Source organism: Notechis scutatus, chromosome 6, assembly GCF_049901735.1.
Source record: "Notechis scutatus isolate UNSWTSFEM ecotype Mainland chromosome 6, rNotScu1.2, whole genome shotgun sequence".
NCBI classification, from domain to species: domain Eukaryota; kingdom Metazoa; phylum Chordata; class Lepidosauria; order Squamata; family Elapidae; genus Notechis; species Notechis scutatus.
The window spans coordinates 28229386-28252974 of NC_142014.1; the positions used below are offsets into that span (position 1 = coordinate 28229386).

The 23589-nt window shown below is 39.3% G+C and overlaps 2 protein-coding genes across 3 annotated transcripts in view; both read right to left on the reverse strand.

Moving 5' to 3' along the window:
• Positions 1 to 15388, reverse strand: part of COG5 (component of oligomeric golgi complex 5) — a 132334-nt gene extending 116946 nt beyond the window's left edge. For both annotated transcript variants that reach the window (XM_087967795.1, XM_087967794.1), the window contains exons 1-6: positions 15262 to 15388; positions 14026 to 14165; positions 12645 to 12702; positions 7771 to 7825; positions 7607 to 7676; positions 3471 to 3591 (exon numbers count right to left, since the gene is read on the reverse strand). In XM_087967795.1, coding sequence (XP_087823921.1) covers positions 3471 to 3591; positions 7607 to 7676; positions 7771 to 7825; positions 12645 to 12702; positions 14026 to 14165; positions 15262 to 15367 — 550 coding nt within the window. In that variant the 5' untranslated portion in view covers positions 15368 to 15388. The remainder of the gene's footprint in view (positions 1 to 3470; positions 3592 to 7606; positions 7677 to 7770; positions 7826 to 12644; positions 12703 to 14025; positions 14166 to 15261) is intronic.
• Positions 15389 to 20781: 5393 nt separating this feature from the next.
• Positions 20782 to 23589, reverse strand: part of SLC26A4 (solute carrier family 26 member 4) — a 32176-nt gene continuing 29368 nt past the window's right edge. The window contains exons 18-20 of the mRNA XM_087967815.1: positions 22543 to 22688; positions 22085 to 22165; positions 20782 to 20887 (exon numbers count right to left, since the gene is read on the reverse strand). Coding sequence (XP_087823941.1) covers positions 20864 to 20887; positions 22085 to 22165; positions 22543 to 22688 — 251 coding nt within the window. The 3' untranslated portion in view covers positions 20782 to 20863. The remainder of the gene's footprint in view (positions 20888 to 22084; positions 22166 to 22542; positions 22689 to 23589) is intronic.

Below are 23589 nucleotides of genomic sequence, written 5' to 3' on the forward strand. Positions count from 1 at the left end.
TCCTATCCTATTCTATCCCATTCCATTCTACCCTGTTTCTCCAACAATACGGCCTCCCCCAATAGGAAGTCCCAGCATGTTTTATAGGCATGAAATGAAATTAAACCCCTCCCCCCAAATTAAGGCCTATGTTAAAACATGCAAAATGGGGGGAATGGTGGGGGGGCTTGCCATTAGGACGTACTTTTGTTGCACACCCGGATATGGTGCTGCCTGCGTTGACCCCGATACGAAGTGCCCCACCAACGCCAAGGTCAACATCCAAGCCATCACCGCCCACCTGAAGATGCAAGGGGGGGAATTAAGTCACCCCCGAAAAGACGGCCTAGCCATTTTTTCGGGGCTCAAAAAAAAATAAGACCCGGCCTTATTATATGAGAAACACGGTATTCCATTCCATATTTTCTCTTCTGTTGTTCTATTCCATTCCATTCCATTTCATATTTTCTATTCCATTCTATTCTATTCCTATTCTATTCTCTATATTCTTCTATTCTGTATTCTATTCTATTCTCTGTATTCTGTATTTTCTATTCTATTCTGTTTTTTTCTATTCTATTCTATTCTCTCTATTCTTCTATTCCATTCCATTGTTTCTGATTCTATTTTATTCCATTCCATATTTTCTGTTCTGTTCTATTCTATTCTCTTTTATTAAAATGTAGTAAATTATTAGATCTAAGGAAAAATCTCATACATGCCCTAGAGTCTAGCAGCTAAGGAATGAATGAATGAGCGCCTTTGCTTCCATTTTCAAAAGTCTGCATTCAAGAATAAATTCTAAAGAAGACAAAAGACATATGTTAAAAGTTTGTTTTGAGACAATCTCAAAGCTAAAACTAGAAACCCTAATCTCATTAAGGGTTCCCTTTCAACAGAGCAGTGACTAAACAGCTATTCATTCTTTAGGATAAGTAAAGCCATTTTAAAGACCTTTAAAGGAAAATTAAAATTTAAGTTAATCCGTACACAATTGTACCACGAGGAGCAACATTTTCCCAGAAGCCTAGCAAATAGATTTGACGGGATTATTTTTATGTGCACCAGAATAAGAGCAAACAAGAAATATGTACATTCAATATGCCTTCGTTCATCATTCACCCCAGGACTAACTTGGTTTAAGAGAATTAATGTGATCTGTTGAAAATGTAAGTCCCTTTGCTTTCTCATTATACTCAAGTACTAAAAGTTTACAATTCAACACCACACATGACTCAGACACATTAACTTCTGTTCCAAGGCCCTTCACACTTTCTTTCCCCTAAGAACCTGCAGAGTGACAAAAAAATAAATAAAAGACACACTTGCAATTTTTATCAGCATGAACTATCAGTTTTCGAGGACACCACATCAATAATCCGCAACTGGAGCTGAGAAATTGACAAAGATGAGTCTTTGTGCAAAGGATGGTCCTTACTATTATTGTGCAGAAAGTACTTTGATTTTTCTTTAAAAAAAATCTGTGTGTGCAATTCTTGACTTACCATTTATTTAATGCCCATTCAAAGTTAAAATGGCACTGACTTATGGCCATTTTCCCACTTACGACCGTAATATAGTGGTCACGCAATCAAAATTCAGATGCTTGGCAACTGCCTTGTATTTATGACATTTGCAGTCAGTTGCCAAGGGTCTGAATTTTGATCACGTAACTATGGGGGTGCTAAAATGGTTGTGTGAAAAACGGTCCCAAGTCACTTTTTTCAGTGCCTGTTGTAATTTTGAATGCTCACTAAATGAACTGCTGTAAGTCAAGAACTACCTGTGTATCTATCTGCTAAAACCTGGGAATGTTTGCAGCAAAACCCAAGTAATCAACTCATTTCGACTCTAATGTGGAAAATAATAATCATTATAGAAGCCGAGTTTTAATATGTTGGGAGATTTCTCCCTCAACTGTTCTGACCCAAACCCTTTTCCAATAAAACAAACACGAACCAAAGGGAACAGAAACCTTTTAATGGTTCTTACGAATCCTCGGTTAAAAGGCTGCTGCAAACTAATTAACTTTGATAAACACGAGCCTTGCCAAAACTGTGCAAGGCTGCCAAGAATAACAGATAAGGTTACCTAGAAATATTTCACAACACAAGAGTCTTCAAATACCAATTAAGATACTGCAATGTCCACGAGGCTCGAGTTTCAAAACGTCTTTGCTTCCTGCAAAGAACTTTCATTTCACAGCTGGCTTTTATCTTCTTGAAGGAGGGGCCAATACCTTGCAGCCTTACTCCCGAGTTGCCCGTGCTGTTGCAGCTGCTCTTTCGTGTGAGCAATCCTGTGTGCATGCGCACTTGGCACAGGCTCCTCAGGAACCTCCTCATCACTGCTGCCAGCCCCCACAATCTCTGAAGTCTACTTCCTGATGGTCCCGGCCCCTCATCTGAGTCCTCGCTCTCCTCAGCCATCTGCACCTGCTGGCGGCTAACCACAACATCAACTTTGCTTTCTAGCTTCTTATCTATTCTAGAGTTATTCTGGAGCTACCATAAATACCTCTGGACAAGATCTGGATCCCCACTGGTGTAGGGTCTCCTGCTTGGGCGGGGGGACTAGATGACCTACAAGGTCGCTTCCAAATCTCTTAATCTGTATCTGTATCAGTGTCCCAAGATCACAAGATCCCCTTTTGTGACCTTCTGCCAAGCAAACTCAATGAGGAAGCCAGATTCACTTAACAAAACAACGGTGTTATTCATTGAACAACCGCAGTGATTCACTTAATAACGGTGGCAAGAAAGGTCATAAAATGGGGCCAAACTCACGTCACAAATGCCTGGCTTAGTGATAGACATGTGCGGCTCGGTTGTGGTCGCACGTCGAGGACTAGACCTGTACAGCATGCAAGCAATAATATCCACAATATCTAAAATCGATCAGACAAGTTTTGATTCCGTTCCCACGACAATTCTGAGAAACATACAACGAAATGTTAAGTACGGCTAACTTCCAAAGATTCATTTGGCCCGATTTTTCAAAGGAAAGAAAACCCACCTTGCATCATTCCAGATTTTTTTTCCCTGAAGAAAACCCAATTAGCAAATACACAATATTAGCAAATACAAAAATAAAAGGTAAATGTTCCCCTCGCATATACATGCTAGTTATTTCTGGCTCTAGGGGGCGGTATTCATCTCCGTTACAAAGCTGAAGAGCCAGAGTTGTCCAAAGATGTCTCCGTGGTCATGTGGCTGGCACAACTAAACACTGAAGACACACGGAACGCTGTTCCCTTCCCACCAAAGTGGTCCCTATTTTTCTACTTGCATTTTTCTTACATGCTTTTGAACTGCTAGATTGGCAGAAGCTGGGACGAGTAACGGGAGCTCACTCCATTACGCAGCACTTGGGATTCAAACCGCCGAACTGCTAACCTTTCTGATCGACAAGCTCAGCGTCTTAGCCACTGAGCCACCGCATCCCCTCAAATACACAAATACATGATCTTAAAAAAAAAAACCTGGACTCACCGAGTTCGTTGAGACTCTGAGCAGCTTTGGTGATCTCTCGACTTCCACCTTGAAGTTGGCCTTGAAGTCTTTTGCTGAGGTACAAGATCCGTATGATTCTCCTCAGCAGGTCACAAGCAGCCTTGGGAAGAAAACATCAAATTAAGCATGCGTTATTCAATACGATTCACGATTATTCAGCATTAAGGCAAACCTGACCTCCAAGTGGCCTCAACGGCTCTCTAAAAGGATGCAAATGACCAGCAGTCTGCAAGGAATATAAATCCTTCCATTCCCCCACCATTCAGTCAGAGCTGAAGAAGCTTCTTGGAGAAGCGAAATGTCTTCAAAGAAAAAGCAAGAAAGTCCAGTTGCCTCCTGAAAAAAAGCCCCTTTGAGGCTCTCATGGTGTGTTTGACCAACAGTGTACACTAGATACTACCAAGTCATGAACCGAACCACTGTGGGAATCGAGCTTGTATTCTAAGTCCAGTAAACATGGGGTGTTTAATGCTGAATTTCCATTTCCTTTCCCTTTCCCATTTCCATTTGTTTCCTTTCCGTTTCCCTTCCTTTCCTGTTCCATATTCATTTTTTTCCTTTCCTTTTTTCCTTCCCTTTCCTTTCCCTTTTTTCTTTCCTTTTCCTTTTCCTTTTTCCTTTCCTTTTCCTTTCCTTCCCTTCCCCTTTTCATTTCATTTCCCTTTTCTTTCCCTTTCTCCTTTCCTTTCTCTTTCCTTTCTTCTTTCCTTTCCCTTTTTCTTTCATTTCCTGTTTCTTGTTTCCTTTCCCTTTCACTCTCTGTCCTTCCCTTCCCTTCCTTTCCACTTTCTTCCCTTTCCCTTCCCTTCCCTATTTACAAGGAGACCCACAGCATAGCAGCAGTCTTCACTAATCCGTTTTCCAGTCAATCTAAATCAGGATTAGTTCATCCGAACTGGTCAAGGATCACAAATCTGGAGCCTGATCTTATTTATTTTGTGCGCTTCACTCACTGTTTCAAGATTAAACTATGGAGATTAAACATACCACACTTCAAATGTCAAACCGACTGTGGATGCCCCCAATTTATTCCTCACAGTAACACTTCAAAAGCCAGCACGTGTTCATCAATTACCAGGGTTAGCGTGACTTTCAAATACATGTCAGGGAGAAGTGGCACCCTTTCCACCAACTAGTTTTCTGCAATTAAATCTTCAGCTAAATGAACTTGCTTAATGACTTTAATTATGTGTACGGAGGCACCAGTATAAATCATTCGCAGCACAATTGCGGTTCTAAACCCATTCAACGATACAAAACTCGTGGACTATGCAACGCCAGGGTTTGGATTATGTTCCTCGCTAGCATAACAGCTCCATTTCGTTCCAAAGCGGTTCATTTTAATTGTTGCACCCCCTGAATAAATTATGCAGTTATAAAGAGAGGGATTTTCACACATGGTAATCAACCTCTCGCGATTTTAATCCGTTACTTTAAGCAAAACCTTTTCCTCCTTTAATGTGTAATTTGAGTAACTTGAGCCTCCCGAGATGCACAAGCCTACAAATCACGCAAAGGATGGAAAAACGCAAATAGTACAAGAACTGAACTATGCAAGAATTACGCTTTAATAGTCTTTTCCAATGCAGGGTGTGAATTCTACCAATAAGTGAATGTGAGGTTGGTTGATCTTTTCTACATGTTTTGGTATCTGACCTCGAAGATCCATAGGTTTTTTTTAAAAGGCAGGCAGTTGGAAAGAGTCCAGCTATAAAATTATTCTAAAAGCAGATAGATAGATATATATTTTAAAAAGCTATTTTTAGTTACTTGGGATTTTATACAGGCCGCTGGTTTATATTTTGGCTCTTCAAAGTAAATTCCTGTGATCACAAGCCTGACATATCAACAGCTGAACAAACAATATGGCAAGGAAAAGAACATGAAGAAAAGAGAGCTCCGTTTTATTTTATTTTTTAACTAAAATTGCCGAATGAAAAACACTCTTTCTGGTTTCATCACAGTTTTTCTGTATTTATAATCTGCTTTTCGTAGCTTTCAGTTAATGTAACCTCCCAGGAGGAGATAAGAAAGAGAAATACAGGTAGTATTTGACTTACGACTAAAAAATAAAAGCCAATGCAATCCTAAAGTTGCATTAACAGAGGGACACAATCAAGATCAATTAAGGTACTAATACCACTCTATAAAGCCTTAGTAAGACCACACCTAGACTACTGAATCCAGTTTTGGTCATCACACTATAAAAAAGATATTGAGACTCTAGAAAAAGTGCAGAGAAGAGCAACCAGGATGATTAGGGGATGATTGGAGGCTAAAACATACGAAGAACGGTTCCAGAAACTGGGCATGGCTAGTCTGGTGAAGAGAAGGACCAGTAGAGACATGATAGCAGTCTTCCAATATCTGCCACAGAGAGGAGGGAGGATCAAGCTATTTTCCAAAGCACCCGAAGGTCAGACAAGGAATAATGGATGGAAACTGAACAAGGAGAGATTCAAGCTGGAAATGAGGAGAAATTTTCTGACAGCGAGAACAATCAACCCATGGAACAGAAGTTTCCTTTGGAAGTTGTGGGACCATCATCACTTGAGGCTTTCAAGAAGAGACTGGAGTGCCATCTGCCAGAAATGGTGTAGGTCTCCTGCTTAGACAGGAGGGGGTTGGACTAGATGACCGACAAGGTACCTTCCAATAAACTCTGTTATTCTGTTATACTGTTGAGGCTATTTTAGGCATGATATCAAGGGGACTTGGAATTTTAAAAAGCATTAAAGGGAAATGCAGCAGAATTAAGATAGCACATAAAGAAATAATGCTTCTTTTTATAAAGCTTACTTCCAACTCCTTGCTATAGGTAGTTCTCAACTTACAACAGTTCACTTAATGACCTGTTCAAAGTTACAACAGCACTGAAAAATAGTGACTCTCGAGCATTTTCACACGTACAACTGTTGCAGCATCCACATGATCAAACCTAAGGCATTTGGCAACTGACTCGTATTTATGATGGCTGCAATGATCCCATTTTGTGACAGGGAACAACGGGGAAGCCAAATTCATTTAACAAATGTGTTACGATCAATTCACCTAACAATTGTGGTCGGAATGGTCCTAAAATGGAGCAAAATTCACTTCACAAATAGTCTCACGTAGCGACAGAAATTTTGGGCTCTATTTCAGTCGTAAGTTGAGGACTCCCTATATATAAAGAAATAACGCTTCTTTTTATAAGGCTTACTTCCTTATACAGTCTACTGAGAAGGTTTGAAAAAAGTGAGAATTGGGTCCATGAATCACAATATAATTGAAGCTGGAGAAAACAGGACATTAATTCTGAAAAACATGGGATTTTTTTGACCTAAAAAAACCCAACTGTCAACAATTAATGATGATCAACACCCAGCCATTTTTAATATTATGTCAGGTTTAAAACAAGCTTCTCGGTCGATGTCCATAATGCTAAATACTATTTGCAATTTGGTTTCCAAAAATTCCAAAAAATGTCTCACATATATATAAAATACATATATCAAATATATCAAATAATATATAAAATTTTGAATTCTTGGGAAGTGAGGAACAAGGACCAAATTCTAAACTGAAGCTGCAACTAAATTTAAAACGAGGCAAGCCTTGCAAAAAAAAACTGGCTTGGAAAGGCAACAAATAACTAAATGAGGAAAAGGCACTGGAAAAACGTGTGCGTGCGTGTGTGTGTGTGTGTGTGTATCCATGCGCTTTTGCCAATTTTGCCATGCAAAAATTTCCTTTCTGCTTGCATTTGGTTTTTGTTTTGTTTTTAAACTCTGAGAGGATTTTTTTGGGTGTGTGTGTGAAATGTTCACCATTCTTATGCAATGATTTTAATTATTTATTCTGGGAGTGTGTTTTCCCCTTTTCTCCAACAAGTAACTATAGCAACCTTGTAGAGCCCTCCAGGAAAAAAAAATCCAATCCGGTTATCTCTGTCCATCATTAATTCACTCCCATGTGGAAGTTGCAAAACCTTGTTCTAAAATAAAAATATCCTTCACGTTTGTTCCTCGTGCCATTGTTCTGCGGCTCTCTGAAATACTCCGTTTGCAGCCCAAAAGAAAGGGAGAAAAAAAAAGAACATTTCTGAAGGAGGAGAGAAAAAAAGAATAACTTACCTGAAGCCTTGCTAACTGTGCCGTGCGGGATACGATTTTGTTGTAGGGGTCAATAATTTTGGCTTTGATCCTGAGGCAAAAAAAAAAAGGAACCGCGTTTTAGAAAACAGGGTGATACACAAGAATTTAAAAACTTTCCACAACGGGATACAGATCTGGCATACCTGTCAACGGTGCTCTGGAGGGCGCTAATTCTGGTCTGCATCATTTCCAGAACACCTGCAAGCAAAGATAGAAGAACCAATCAAAATTACTACTCCGAGTGAAAGAAATTTGTTTTGGGTTTTTTTCCGGTTGAGGAAAAGAACTTAAAATAAGCTTGGAAATTGCAGGATTTATAATACAGGTCATTCTCGGCTGGCAACGGTTTCAGGTTGGCCCTGAAAAAACGTTTTTCACCTTTACAGTGTATCCCCGCGGTCACGAGATCCGAATTTTAGGCACTTGGCAGCTGAACTCGTGTTTACGATGGCCGCAGCAGTCCGGGGATCGCCCTTTTTTTTGCGGCTTTTCTGAGGAAAAAAGTCAATGGGAAAACCACTGTGTGTCTCGCTGAACAATGGCAGGGATTCGCTGAACAACAGTGGCAAGAAAGAGGGTAAAACGGGGTGAAACTCACTTAAGAACTGCCTCACTTAGCAACGTGAATGTCGGGCTCAGTTGGGATTGCGAGCAGGACCCCAAACAGAGCCCAAAGTTTACATTGCTAAGTGAGGCATTTGTTCAGCAGGTTTTGCCCTGAGTTACGACCTTCGTTGCCGCCGTTAAGTGAATCACGACAGTGGTTAGGACCCAAGCCCACCCCCTCTTCATCCTAGGCCACGCAGGGAGGAACGGAGAAGGGAGCAACGTGGGTTGTGGCTTACAGGGGAGGAAAGGGCCCTGATACCCTTCATTAGCCACATCTGGGAAGAGAGTTTAAAAGACATGCTGAGTGAGGCGTCTTCTGGGAACAAACGTGAGTTTATCTTGTGTGTACTTTGGTTATCTGTGTTCCTGGCATCCTCCCAACTGGGTTGTTTTATTACCATGCCTTCACATCTGGAATTCTTGCTCTTGCCCTGCTGGACTAATTACCTCATCTTGCCTTGATTGGACTTATAGTTACAGTTTTTGTTGACCATGTTTTGGACTTGATTCTCTACAGCCAAAGGCTGTTCCTGGGAGAGTTTTTCTCCAGCCAGAAAGTAACCAGGACTTTGAGGGCAAAGTTGGAGCTAATAAAGGGACTCCTACTGATTATCTGACTGTGTTGCCTTTGTGTCACACCCCAGGTCATCACAGTAACTCAAGCCCTTCCTGGGTTTAATGTCAAACTTAAAAAGATTTGTGGTAGTCAGGTGTTAATCACACCGCAAACACACTGCATTTCTGCTTATGGCCATTATTTCTAGCCTGATTTTAAGACTACAAGTCTTCTAAAGCAGCTTACGAGAATAATATAAAATCTGTAGAAGAGGAAAAAAATCCACAGTACGTATTAGGTTAAAGCTAACAAAGGAAATTGGGGATCCTGTTGTAAGTTGAGGACTGCATGCAGCTGCTCAAAATTTGCTTGAAAACCTTAAATGATACATAATTACAAGAATCAGGCTGTTCTACTGTTTAAAAATTCTCCCAGCTAGTAAATTCCTTCTGGAAAGCTTCCACCACCTGTTGATTCTCATCCTCTCCTTAGGAGCTAGGAAAAGTAAAAATTCCCTATAATAAAGGAGAATATTTGTAGCTCAGGGTTGAGAGGAGGGATCCTTGGTGCTCTCCGAGCTTGGTGGTTTTCTTGTAGACATTTCATTACCATACTAGGTAACAACATCAGTAGTAGATAAGATAGTAGATAGTAGAGATAGATGGGTGATGGATAGATGATACATACAGTAGATTCGATGGATGGATGGATGGATGGATGGATGGATGGATGGATGGATGGATGGATGGATAGATAGATAGATAGATAGATAGATAGAGCCAATAAAGGAGAATATTGGTAGCTCAGAGTTGACATGAGGGATCCTTGGTGCTCTGAGCTCGCTTGTTTTCTTGTAGATGTTTCATTACCATACTAGGTGATATCATCAGTGTTCGATAGTACTGATAGTAGACAGATAGTAGATAGCAGAGATCGATAGGCAATGGATAGATGACTGAATAGCTAGCTAGCTGGATAGCTAGCTGGATGGATAGGTAGGTAGGTAGGTAGTATAGATAGATAGATAGATAGATAGATAGATAGATAGATAGATATAGATAGATGTAGAGTCAATGAAGGAGAATATTTGTAGCTCAGGGTTTACATGAAGGCCCCTTGGTGCTCTCTGAGCTTTCTTTCTTTCTTGCAGACATTTCATGACCAAACTAGGTAACATCATCAGTGCTAGTGACGATGTTACCTAGTTAGGGTCATGAAATGTCTGCAGGAAAACAAGCAAGCTCAGAGAGCACAGAAATTTCTCTGCGACTGGGGGAAGAAAAAAAATCCCGCGATGCGCCCCGAATCCAAACCTCATCTCCATCCAGAACCGCCAATCACACAAGACAAGTGGCTGTTAACAGCAGGGCTAAAAAAAAATATGAACCCAGTTACTCAGGCACCCTTGCTCTGCTGACAGCTCCTACTATTAATAGCTACGGTGGTACATTTTACAAGGTTTTTGCTGGCAGCATTCGGGTCCAGCTTTTGACAGGAAAAGAACGGCGGTTGGATCCTTGGGGTGAGGGGATGGGATCCATCCAATAGGTGAAGATGAAAATAGGTAATTAATCTTTCTACATGCTACAACCCACTACGTTCATATTCAAGAGTCAGAGCATCCATAATTATTCCTGGTTTGCAAAAATAAAAAAACAAAAAAAAACACCACCCTACTGGGAAGAGATGCAACCAAATATAATAATAGCAAGCTGATTAAGACTCAATGATCAAAATTAATACATTCCGGAAATAAAATCATTGCAAAAAAATTGACAAAATGTACAGCTGAGCAGCGTAAATGCCTTCTAAATGTATTCCTATTTTTATTTTTAACCAGTGTCTCAGCCCCTGGCAGCTGAATATCAGAATTTCCAAATGGGAAAAGAAAACTATTCAAGACAAACAGGAAAACACTAACTTTTTTATGGCATTCAGTTATCAAAAGACAGGCCCTTTCGGTATTTCCCTCCCAATGAGGCTACAATAATTATATTTTCACACATTTTTCAGATGTATCTTTCAGGCTACAGATATGCCATCCCAAGTACAAAGTCATTTTTCTGTAGGAGTCCAATTCTATATATGGACCCAAGAAGGCTCAGCATACGGACATGAGGCAGTAAGTATGTGTCAACCCCCACATTTGTCAATGCTTACTCACTTACACATAAAGGAGACAGGATTCAGACTCAATAGCATGCATTATTTAACAGAGTGGAAAGTGTATGTATTAGGTTTGCCATCTAATTAATGTGTCTTCCAGGCTGTCCAACACTTTCGGTGTAACAACAGGCTCAATTCGGAGGTGGAAATAGCTGTGGGATGGGATTGAGATGGGACTGGGAAGGGAAGGGAAGAGGGATGGGATGGGATAGAAAGGAATAAAATAGAAAGGAAGTGATGGGATGGGATGAAAAGGAAGGGAAGGGAAGGGAAAAGATGGGATAGAAAGGAATAGAATGGAAAAGAATAGAATGGAAAGAAAGGGAAGGGAAGGGATGGGATGAAAAGGAAGGAAGGAAGGGAAGGGATAGTATAGGATAGAAAGGAATAGAATAGAAAGGAATAAAATGGAATGGAAAGAAAGGGAAGGGAAGAGGAATGGGATGGGATAGAAAGGAATAGAATGAAAGGAATAAATGGAATGGGAAAGGGAAGAATGGGATGGGATAAGATAGAAAGGAGGAAGTGATGGGATAAGATGAAAGGAATAGAAAAGAATAGAATGGAAAGAAAGGGAAGGGATGGGATGCAATGGGATAAAAAGGAGTAGAATAGAAAGGAATAGTATGGAATGGAATGGAAAAAAAGGGAAGGGATGGGATGAAAACGAATAGAAGGGAAGGGAAGGGAAGGGAAAGGATGGGATAGAATAGAATAGAATAGAATAGAATAGAATAGAATAGAATAGAATAGAATAGAATAGAATAGAATAGAATAGAAAGGGAAGGGATGGGATGAAAAGGGAAGGGAAGGGATGGGATAGGATAGGATGGGATAGAAAGGAATAGAATGGAATGGAATGAAAGGGAAGGGATGGGATGCGATGGGATAAAAAGGAATAGAATAGAAAGGAATAGTATGGAATAGTATGGAATGGAATGGAAATAAAGGGAAGGGATGAAAAGGAATAGAAGGGAAGGGAAGGGAAAGGATGGGATAGGATAGAAAGGAATAGAATAAAAAGGAATAGAAGGAAAGGGAAGGGAAGGGATAGGATGGGATAAAAAGGAAGGGAAGGGAAGAGAAGAGGGATGGGATGGGATAAGACAGAAAGGAATAGAATAGAAAAGAATAGAAGGGAAGGGATGGGATGGGATAAAAAGGAATAGAAGGGAAGGGAAAGGGAAAGGATGGGATGGGATAGAATAGAATAGAATAGAATTCTTTATTGGCCAAGTGTGATTGGACACGCAAGAAATTTGTCTCTGGTTCATAGGCTCTCAGTGTACATTTTCAACAGCAAGTGCATATTATTGATTCTCTATTGTTTTCCTTATATAGAACAATAAAATATTTCCAGACCAGCAGAAAAGTTATGTGCAGGGAATCGGTTAAGAACGGTGCCACCTGCTGGCAATATAAATAAGTACAACAGGTTGAACAGGTAGTTGGAAAGGGGCCAAAAAACAGAGAACAGACTTACAATTCATTTAGTTCATTTAGTTCAAAGAAAGTTACAACGGCCGGCTGAGGAATTCTGGGAGTTGAAATCCATACAGTTTAAAGTTCATAAGGTTGAGAAAGAATGATTTAGAATGTAAGTCTGAGGCACCCTTATTAGAAGGCCTACATTTAAGCCCATTTATAGGGGCTCAGTAAATTTTATAACAAATGAAAGTTGCTTACCTTCCAAAGATTCTATGCCAGTTGCTTGTGCCAGCAAGTCCTCATGCCTTGCAACTACCTAAAAAGTGAAAATATCAATCAGAGGCTTAAAAAAAAGTAATTTGTATTTTAGAAGTATTTTAAAAAGATCCTATTGGCCTCTCTCAAACCAATGGATTTCCCAGCAGGCTTGGAGATCCCATGGAAATAGTGAGCCTTGGATGGTGGTGGTATTAGGTATAGGATATTGGTCCATTCTCTTTCATTTACCTTGATGCTAGGTTATTTTTAATTATTACTTTAGACCTGTTTTTAATTGTCGTACTGTAAATTGCCCAAGACTCACGTTTGCAAGAGGCAGCTATGTAAACTACATAAATAGGAAGGTAGGTAGAAGATAGGTGGGTGGGTGAATGCATGGAGATAGATAGAGTAGATAGATAGATAGAGTAGGTAGATAGTGTAGATAGTGTAGGTAGGTAGGTAGGTAGGTAGGTAGGTAGGTAGATAGATAGATAGATAGATAGATAGATAGATAGATAGATAGATAGATAGATAGATAGAATGAGTAGATAGATGGATGGATGGATGGATGGATGGATGGATGGATGGATGGATAGATAGATAGATAGATAGATAGATAGATAGATAGATAGATAGATAGATAGAGTAGGTAGATAGATGATTGATGGATAGCTGGATGGACAAACAGATGGATACAGACAGAAAGTCAGATAAATGATATAGGTGATAGATAATAGATAGATAGATAGATAGATAGATAGATAGATAGATAGATAGATAGATAGATAGATAGATAGATACAGATGATGACAGATAGCTGGATGGATGGACAGACAGATGAATGGACAAATGAATGGATGGATAGATGGATGAATGGATGGATGCACTGATACATACATACATACATACATACATACATACATACATACATACATATATACATACATACATTGCTGGATAGATGGACAGACAGACAGGATAGAATCTGATGTCTCAGTGGACAAAATGCAATGTTTGAAGAACCTGTGTCCTAGTTCTTACGATTCTGTCTAAGTTTTGCATCTGAAATGCTAAATGTATGACTTCCTGACAACTCTCTATTGATCTTAATATTTCCTTCACAGTGAACTGCTACTAACCCAATACTAAAACATGGTTTATGAATACCAGATGCAAGACTAGCCCAAAGCTTCACATCTCATTTTTCAAGTCCCCAAACAGCCATTTTCCTGTTTAGGGGAACACTGGTACCAACTTCCATTCATGTGCAACCATCAACAAATTGTGATGCCCATCCATAAGTTAGATCGAAAGCAATGTTTTTGTCGTGCTTTATATTTCATGCCTACCTTTAACTGGTGATACAAATGGTACTTACTTGCAAGTGGAGCTCTTTATCCAACTGGCTGATCCCTTGAGCAAGCTTTGCTAATTGTTCAGCAATAACAGCCTGGTGGATGGATTGAGAGGTATATGCCTTCACGTCAAAGTCTTCCGGCAAAAAATCCACATAACATTCTGAAAGGGGCACAAGAAACACAAAACAAACAAGAAAAGTTGGCTTCCTTTTGCCTGCTCGGAGAGAATGGACATTTTTGAGTTTGCTTCATGCAAAATAAATAAACTTAGATTCTGTAGAGATTCTCAGTCATGTCATCCAGGTTGTGGTTGTCCCAAAAGTGCTATTTTTAAGGAGGCAACTGGACTTTCTTGTTTTTTCTTTTGAAGACATTTCCCTTCTCATCTAAGAAGCTTCGTCCACTCTGACGGGATAGTGGGGAATATAAATCCTTCGATTTCCCCACCATTCAGTCAGAGCTGAAGAAGTTTCTTGGATGAGAAGTTAAACGTCTTCAAAAAAAAAAAAGTCCAGTTGCCTCTGGGGAATTCTGGGAGTTGAAGTCCACCTGTCTTCAAGCAGCCAAGCTTCAAATGACTTTAACTCCCAGAATTCCCTAGCCAGCATTACTGGCCACTACTATGCAACGCAGTCATGTGTTACAATGGAGTCCATGCAGTGCAATGGGGGAAAATTCTGGGAATTGAAATGTGTTTGAATATTATTTGGTATTCAAATATTCAATATGGAATTCTGGGAGTCGAAGTCATTTGAAGTTTGGCCACTTGAAGACGGGTGGACTTCAACTCCCAGAATTCCCCAGCCAGCACTATTGGCTGTGCTATGCAATGCAGTCATGCGCTACAGTGGAGTCAGTGCAATGCAATGGGGAATTCTGGGAGTTGAAGTCCACCTTCAAATAGCCAAGCTTCAAATGACTTCAACTCCCAGAATTCCTCACTGCACTGCATTGCAACGCATGACTGCATTGCATGGTAGTGGCCAGCAATGCTGGCTGGGGAATTCTGGGAGTTGAAGTCCCCTCGGACTTCAAGTGGCCAACTTTGGACAACCCTACATTAGAAGGATTGCAAGCCACGATTGACACTCTGCTGCCACCTAGCGACGCCCAGAAAGTTTTGCAGCCCCCCCAAGGCAGATAGTTAATGCCGGTGAACGCAAGGGGTCTTTTGGGGGAGGGAGTGTTAAAGTAATTAAAACCCGGATAACAACCAGGCCCAACCCTTCCCTTGGTTACCGGCCTTTCTTGCTCACCGTCTCCCAGAAGCTCCGCAGAACCCGGCTCGGAAAGAGCCGCCGTCCCCGTCTCGGGAACACTTTTCAGTCCTTCCATGCTGGCACCAGAAGAACCCAGCTGCATCGTGACGTCATAAAAGGGCGCCACCCGCTCTGTCGCGCGTAGCCTTTTTGAACATAGAGATTGGAAAGGGGTAGACGTGCACGTCTCCTCCCTAAGGCTTTCTATTCTGATTCGCTCCCTAGAAGTGGATCCTATTTGTTCTCTGATTCCCCAAAGAGAACTTTGTAACATAAATGTAACACACGATATAATGCAGAGGTCTCTAAAGCTTGGCAACTTGAAGACTTGTGGACTTCCAACTCTCAGAATTCCCCAGCCCACATTACTGGCCGTTGCCATGCAACCGAGTCCATGCGGTGTATTGGGGAATTCTGGGAGTTGAAATGTGTTTAAATATTATTCGGTATTCAAATATCCAATATGGAATTCTGGGAGTTGAAGTTATTTGAAGCTTGGCCACTTGAAGTCGGGTAGACTTCAACTCCCAGAAATCCCCAGCCAGCATTACTGGCTGTGCTATGCAATGCAGTCATGTGCTACAATGGAGTCAGTGCAATGCAATAGGAATTCTGGAAGTTGAAGCATGACTCAAAACCAAAACAATCTAAAGCAACAAGGAACTGATTCAGACTGTCATTGGCTTAGTTTGACAGGGGTGGTGAGTGGTGGAGTGATTTACAACAGTATAAAAGATAATATTTATAGCTCCAGGTTGAACTGTGAGCTCCTTGCTGCTCTCTTCAACTCTGGGAGTTGAAATCCACAAGTCTTAAAGTTGCTAAGTTTGGGCACCCCTGATATAATGCCTTGGTAAGGCCACACTTGGAATACTGCATTCAGTCTTGGTCACCATGATGTAAAAAAGATGTTGAGACTCTGGAAAGAGTGCGACCAAGATGATTAGGGGACTGGAGACCAAAACATAGGGTTGCAGGAACTGGGTATGTCTAGTTTAATGAAAAGAAGGACTAGGGGTGACATGATAGCAGTCTTCCAATATTTGAGGGGCTGCCCCAAAGAAGAGGGAGTCAAACTATTCTCCAAAGCCCCTGCAGGCAAGCCAGGAAGCAATGGGTGGAAACAAATCAAGGAGAGAAGCAACCTAGAACTAAGGAGAAATTTCCTGATGGTGAGAACAATTAACCAGTGGAACAACTTTACTCCAGAAGTTGTGAATGCTCCAACACTGGAAGTTTAAAAGAAGAGATTGGACAACAATTTGTCTGAAATGATGTTGGGTTTCCTGCCTGAACAGGGGGTTGAAGACCTCCAAGTTCCCTTCCAACTCTGCTATTCTATTCTATTCTATTCTATTCTACTCTACTCTACTCTATTCTATTCTATTCTATTCTATTCTATTCTATTCTATTCTGTTCCTATTCTATTCTGTTCCTATTCTATTCCTATTCTATTCTGTTCCTATTCTATTCTATTCTTATTCCTCTTCTCTTCCTCTTCCTCTTCTATTCCATTCCATTCCATTCCTATTCTATTCTATTCTATTCTATTCTATTCTATTCTATTCTATTCTATTCTATTCTATTCTATTCTATTCTATTCTTATTCCTCTTCTCTTCTCTTCTATTCTGTTCCTCTTCTATTCTATTTCTATTCTTTTCTTATTCCTCTTCTATTCTATTCCTCTTTTATTTTATTCTATTCTTATTCCTCTTCCTCTTCTATTCTATTCTATTCTGTTCCTATTCTATATTATTCCTATTCTGTTCTGTTCTTTCCTCTTCCTCTTCTCTTCTCTTCTCTTCTCTTATTCTATTCTAATTCCCATTCCTCTTCCTCTTCTTCTTCTCTTCTATTCCTCTTCTATTCTATCCTATCCTATCCTATCCTATTCCTATTCCTATTCCTATTCTATTCTATTCTATTCTATTCTATTCTATTCTATTCTATTCTATTCTATTCTAATTCCTTTCCGTTCCTATTCCTATTCTAAACATAAAGCTATTTAAGCAAATATGGGGGTTAGGAAAAAAAAGATTTCAGTCCCTAAACTTCAGTCATCTCATTTGTGGGTCAGTCTACATTTTCTGGCTCCATGAGAATAAGTCTTCCATTGAGACTTTATTTACTGCAATAAAAATCTCCCTCAATTCCGGGAGAAGGACTTGGCGGAAGAATAGTTTGCCTTGCTTTATTCCTGGATGCTTTTCTACTTCCCTGTCAAGGTTATAAAAGGGTTGAGCTAGGCAAAATCACTAATCGCAGAAAGATTCAGAGGGTTGGCAGCTCTTTGCTGTCCTCTAGTGGTTATTTGGATTTTACAGTCCAAATCTGGTAAATCTTGGAAGTCAACTGTACAGAAAATGATCTTATGGCAAAGATCTGATGATCAAACATTTATAATATCTAGGCTCCTTTCTAAAAATGGCACCGCTTCATGTCAAATTGCATCTTGGGAATTGTAGTTCCTTTCCCACCACTGGTACCCCGCGACCCGCATTTGGGCGTGTTCTAGTTGCCTTGGTAACGGGCAAGCATCTCAGCCTTGTGGCGTTGGTGAGAACAGAGCAGAAAAACTAAGCAAATTTAAAATGGAGTGAAAAGTACACTTAACACAACACCACAATTACACACTAGGCAGCAGAAATCATCCAATAACAAAATATTGGAGCAATTAGAACAACTCTCAGAATTCTCCAGCCAGTATGACCATTGCAGAGAATTTTGAAAGATCCATCCATCCATCCATCTCTATCTATCCATCTATCCATCTATCCATCCATCCATCCACCCATCTCTATCTATCTATCTATCTATCTATCTATCTATCTATCTATCTATCTATCTATCTATCTATCTATCTATCTATCTATTCACCTGTCCATCCATTTGTTTTGACTTAAGAGACTGATTTTCATGTACCGTGTTTCTCATATAATAAGGCTGGGTTTTATTTTTTTTTGAGCCCCGAAAAAATGGCTAGGCTGTCTTTTCGGGGGTGACTTAATTCCCCCCCCCTTGCATCTTTGGGTGGGCGGGTGGCAACGGCTTGGATGTTGACCTCGGCGTTGGTGGGGCACTTCGTATCGGGGTCAACGCAGGCAGCACCATATCCGGGTGTGCAACAAAAGTACTTCCTAACGGCAAGCCCCCCCCACCATTCCCCCCCATTTCGCATGTTTTAATATAGACCTTAATTTGGGGGGAGGGGCTTAATTTCATTTCATGCCTATAAAACATGCTGGGACTTCCTATTGGGGGAGGCCGTATTGTTGGAGAAACAGGGTAGAAAGAAATTAAAATGGTTTGGGATCCCTTTAAATTGGCCATATCTTATTGCAGAAAGTAAAAATAAGTATTTTTGCTCAATAATACAGAATACATTTCCCTATATAGTGAGAGCAAACATTGATAAAAAGCTGAGAATTATATGTGTATGTGTTTCTTGGAATATACAAATATATAAAATCTCATTTGCTAATGTATGACCATTTTTATTTCAAATTTCAACATTTTAAACCTTCCAATATCTATTATGCTATACTGTTGATTAAAAACTAAATAATTGTGACAAACAAAAATTGAATGCATTCTTGAAACACAAATCCAGGAATGCCTGATCTTTCTGTTCTTTTGCTCAAGCAATCTGAAATTAAGTAAGTTTTTGTGTAAATTATTAATTTAATTCCTTAGTTCTAAGTGCACCTTCTTGGGGAACTTAGCCTGTTTGAAATCAGACTCTTTCCTTATATCAAATAAAAGGTAATATCTGTAACTCAGGGTTGAATTGTGGGGTCCTTGATGTTTTCTGAGCTTGGTGATTTTCTTGCAGACGTTTCATTACCCAACTAGATAACATCATCAGTGTTCTAGTTGAAGCAAACAATCAAAGAGCAACAAGGATCTCGCTTTTTTCTTATATTTCGTGGCCCTTAAGCAGAGCTTCAATCACACAGTTGTCTCTAAAAACCATCCTGTCTCTCTTACTGAATAATCGGATCTCAGAATTATAAAAATTTATAATATTCAGATGTACTTCTATAAAAAAAAAAACACTCTTCTACACGAAACTTACAAGTGGAAAAAGTGACTTTTTCAGACATGCAATTTTGCAAATGTTTATTTATAAATCTTTTATGAAAGGGATAAGTACAGAAAGATTCCCAGCCCCAGAAAATCTGTTTATTCTCAAATATTTCTCCTGAGTATATAAACACATTAAATTAATATTCCCAAATCAATATCCAATTCCAGAGGCACCTGAAGGAAAGGGATTAAAAAAAATTGACGTGATCATAACCATATGAAGCCCCGCTCCCTTATGAGTGGCACTTCCATGATTTGCATATCAAAGGAGCAGAGCTTTGATGAAGAGGTCATAGAGAACTAATTTTTCATTCCCATGCAGATACCTCTGTCCAGTTGTTTAGTTTTTAACTGGCACATCTACATTGAGAACTAGTATAACATTTTGTGTTACAATAATTCTGTGCAGTGGAAATACAACTTTAGACCTTAATTCACCAGGTCTAAAAGATGTATTGTTCAACTCCCAGAATTCCTCACCCAGATGTATGGACTTCAACTCCCAGAATTCCTCACCTGGGGAATTCTGGGAGTTGAAGTCCACACATCTCCAGGTTGCCAAGTTTGGGGAAACATTATTTTATTGTGAGGAATGAAATGATGCTTTGTTCCAGAACACATAATCTGTAATTTCCAGAATAGCATGACCATGTATTTGAGATGCTCATGAATATGCATTAATTAACAACTAAAAGAGGATGTTTCAAAAGTGAAATCATAGACAGACAGTACATTGTTGCAAAAAGTGTCAAAAATGGAACTGGGCAAAACAATGAAACCCAATTTATAATTTTAAAATATTGAGTCCATAATATTGCATAGTTCTGCTCCTTAATACAGTAAGTGACGTTGGCAACTTTAAGATGTGTGGTACTTCAACTCCCAGAATTCCCTAGCCAGCCGGAGGAATTCTGGGGCTAAAGTTAAGAAATCTTCAAAGTTGCTGAAGTTGAGAAACATTCAAGAAGGTAAAGGGTGAAGATGTACTATGACATGGGGAAAGAACTTTTTGTATTGCCTCAGTGTAAAATATGTTGGAAGAGTGTTTTTCTTTGGATTCTTCTCAAGAGAATACTTTTCAAACCAGCATTGGTCTTCCTTGATTTTAAACCTTGCAGAAAAAAAAAAAAATCACTTCTAACTTCTGAGGCCAGTTTTGTGCTTTGAAATTATTGCATTATTTGCCTGCCACAAATATAGTTCCAGCTGAACAGGTAGCAAGTTTGGCACCCCTGAGGTCAGCAACTCCTGCCTGAGAAGCCCAATTTCCTTCCTACAATTGCTTCCGTACATCAAAAATCACAATAACGCATAAATACATTATGCATGAGCACCCCTGGTGCAAAACAGGTTGACCAATAATTTAAATAAATTATAGGATGCAGGGAAAGAGTGAAGTCTCTTGAATAACATAAATATTTTCTTCTAGTGCAACAGATAATGTCCCGTGATAAATTGCTTGAAGATATTGATGTACGCTGTCCATGGTCTTCCCAAGCCTGAAGCTGCCCTTTATGAAGCAAGTCTGCGCATAGCCTAGTTTTTGAAAAGAAAAGAAAGGGAAATAGGATTGAAATTCTAAATCTGAAGTAAAAACTGTGAAGGGTATATAGATATTGATTACCAGGGTAGCTATATCATGTATATCAGGTTAAATTGGGTTTACTTTTTCCCCAAAGAACTCTCAAAAATGGTTTATTGAAGTTGCTGCAAATGTGGTGTTCAGTGAACCCAGTTACCACGACAGAACCTTACATTAAAATTGTCCTTGGTGGTTTCTGAGCTTGGTTGTATTCTTGCAGACGTTTTATTACCCAGCTAGGTAACCTTATCAGTGCTAGGAAGGCGGGTGGTTTGCAGAGTGGAGGAGGAGGAGGGGAGGAGGAGGAGGAAGAGGAGGGTGGAGAGGGAGGAGGACTATGGAGGTCCTTGGTGCTTTCTGAGCTTGGTTGTTTTCTTGCAGATGTTTCATTACCCAACTAGGTAACATCATTAGTGTTAAGAGGGAGGAGGAGGAGGAGGAGGAGGAGGAGGAGGAGGACAACGACTGTGGGATCCTTGGTTCTCTTTGAGCTTGGTGGCTTTCTTGCAGAAATTTCATTACCCAACTAGGTAACAACATCAGTAGTAGATAAGATAGTACAGATAGATAGGTGATGGATAGATTGTATATACAGTAGATAAGATGATAGATAGATAGATAGATAGATAGATAGATAGATAGATAGATAGATAGAGGCAATAAAGGAGAATATTGGTAGCTCAGGGTTGACACGAGGGGTCCTTGGTTCTCTCTGAGCTTGGTGGCTTTCTTGCAGATGTTTCATTACCCAACTAGGTAACATCATCAGTGCTAGAAGGAAGTGAGGTTTTGCTCTAACTAGGTTCTGAAGTTCTGATGACTGGGACCCCGCTCCTGCAGTCCCATGACCACATTTTGGATGCTCAGCAACCAGCTCACATTTACAGCTCTTTGCAGGAACCCATGACCACAGTTTACATGTTTCCCCAAAAATGGCATTTAGTTCCTGTTTGCCACAAAACTAGCCCATAGTGAACAATTAGTTTGCTTAGCAACTCTGGGTTCGCTTAACAACCACTGTAAACAACGACGGGGACTGTCTCAACTTACAATTGTAATGGGAGGCTATACTGTGGTTATAAGTCGAGAACTACCATATACTATTTTATGCTTAAAAATCATAACAATGCAGATTTGAAATTAAATCATACCTCTTCTTGAACATCCAGCTGTTCATTCTGGTTCAATTCTGGGAATTCTATTGGCTCTTTGGATTCCTGCATTAAGGATATCTGGGCCACAAGAACATAGAATTATTAATATGATAAATAACAAATTAATTGATTGAGTGGATCATAGTACTGTTGTTAAACAATTAAGTATAATTCCCTGAAAATTATAATTTTCATTATAACAAAAAGAAAATAAATCAAAACCTTTATAACAGTCATGGTCCTTGAATCTGCACAATGTTATTTTTTGAAAATTATTTAAATTGTATTTAAATATCCACACGGTTTCCCCCACAGAGACATAACCCAGTATTTCCTTTTCTATCGAAAATTGCAAGCTAGAATGAAAATAACTGGGTCTTATGTGAAAATATGTTTGCATGTGTGTAAATAAAATGCTGTACTGATTGGTACATAAATAAATATAAAATATGTACCTTTTCAGCTATAGGGTCTTGGGCCTCTCTATACATGACTTGATTCTGTATGTATAATACAGCATCGTGAACAGTCAGGAAAAATAATTCTTTCTGAATATCATCATCAAAAAAGGCACAGTGTTCCAATGTTTTAATAATGTGATCTGCGGGGAAAATATATAATAAAATATAACAAACACCATAAAGACAACAATCAGTTTAAATATTCAGACCTGTTAAAACTCTATCTATCTATCTATCTATCTATCTATCTATCTATCTATCTATCTATCTATCTATCTATCTATCTATCATCATCTATCCATGTATTTATCTCTGTCATCTATCCATCTATTTCTACCATCTATCTGTGTCTGCTTGCCTTTCTCTCTCTATCTCTCCATCTCTTTATCCAACCTATCTACCAATCCATCCATCTACCCATCCATCTACCTATCTATTTATCTATCTATCCACCCATCCATCTTCTATCTATCTATCTATCTATCTATCTATCTATCTATCTATCTATCTATCTATCTATCTATCATCTATCTCTCTATCCCCCTCTATCCAACCTATTTACCCATCCATCCATCCATCTATCCGTCCATCCACCTATCTGTGTCTCTGTTTGTCTCTCTATCATCCATCCATCTATCTATCTATCTATCTATCTATCTATCTATCTATCTATCTATCTATCTATTATCTATCTATCTATTTGTAATTATTGTCATAAAACAGTTTTTTCTTCCACTAACAAAATATGTAAGTAAAATAAACTTCTAAAGATTCTGTCTTAACTTATTAAAGCTGTAAATAGTAAAGTCATGAAAAGCACTCTTTTTTTTAAAAAAAAGCAACTTCAAAAAACTCTTTAGAAAGTTTATCTCCATCTATGCCATAATAAGCTTATTTCAAAATACCATGACACAATATACTGTGTAAATTTATGATGTATAAGAACAAATATGGATTACAGTGCACTGGTGTTCACCTAGGAAAATGGGTGCTTAATTAATGTACAGGTAGAATACATCTAGTTCTTGATTTACAACAGTT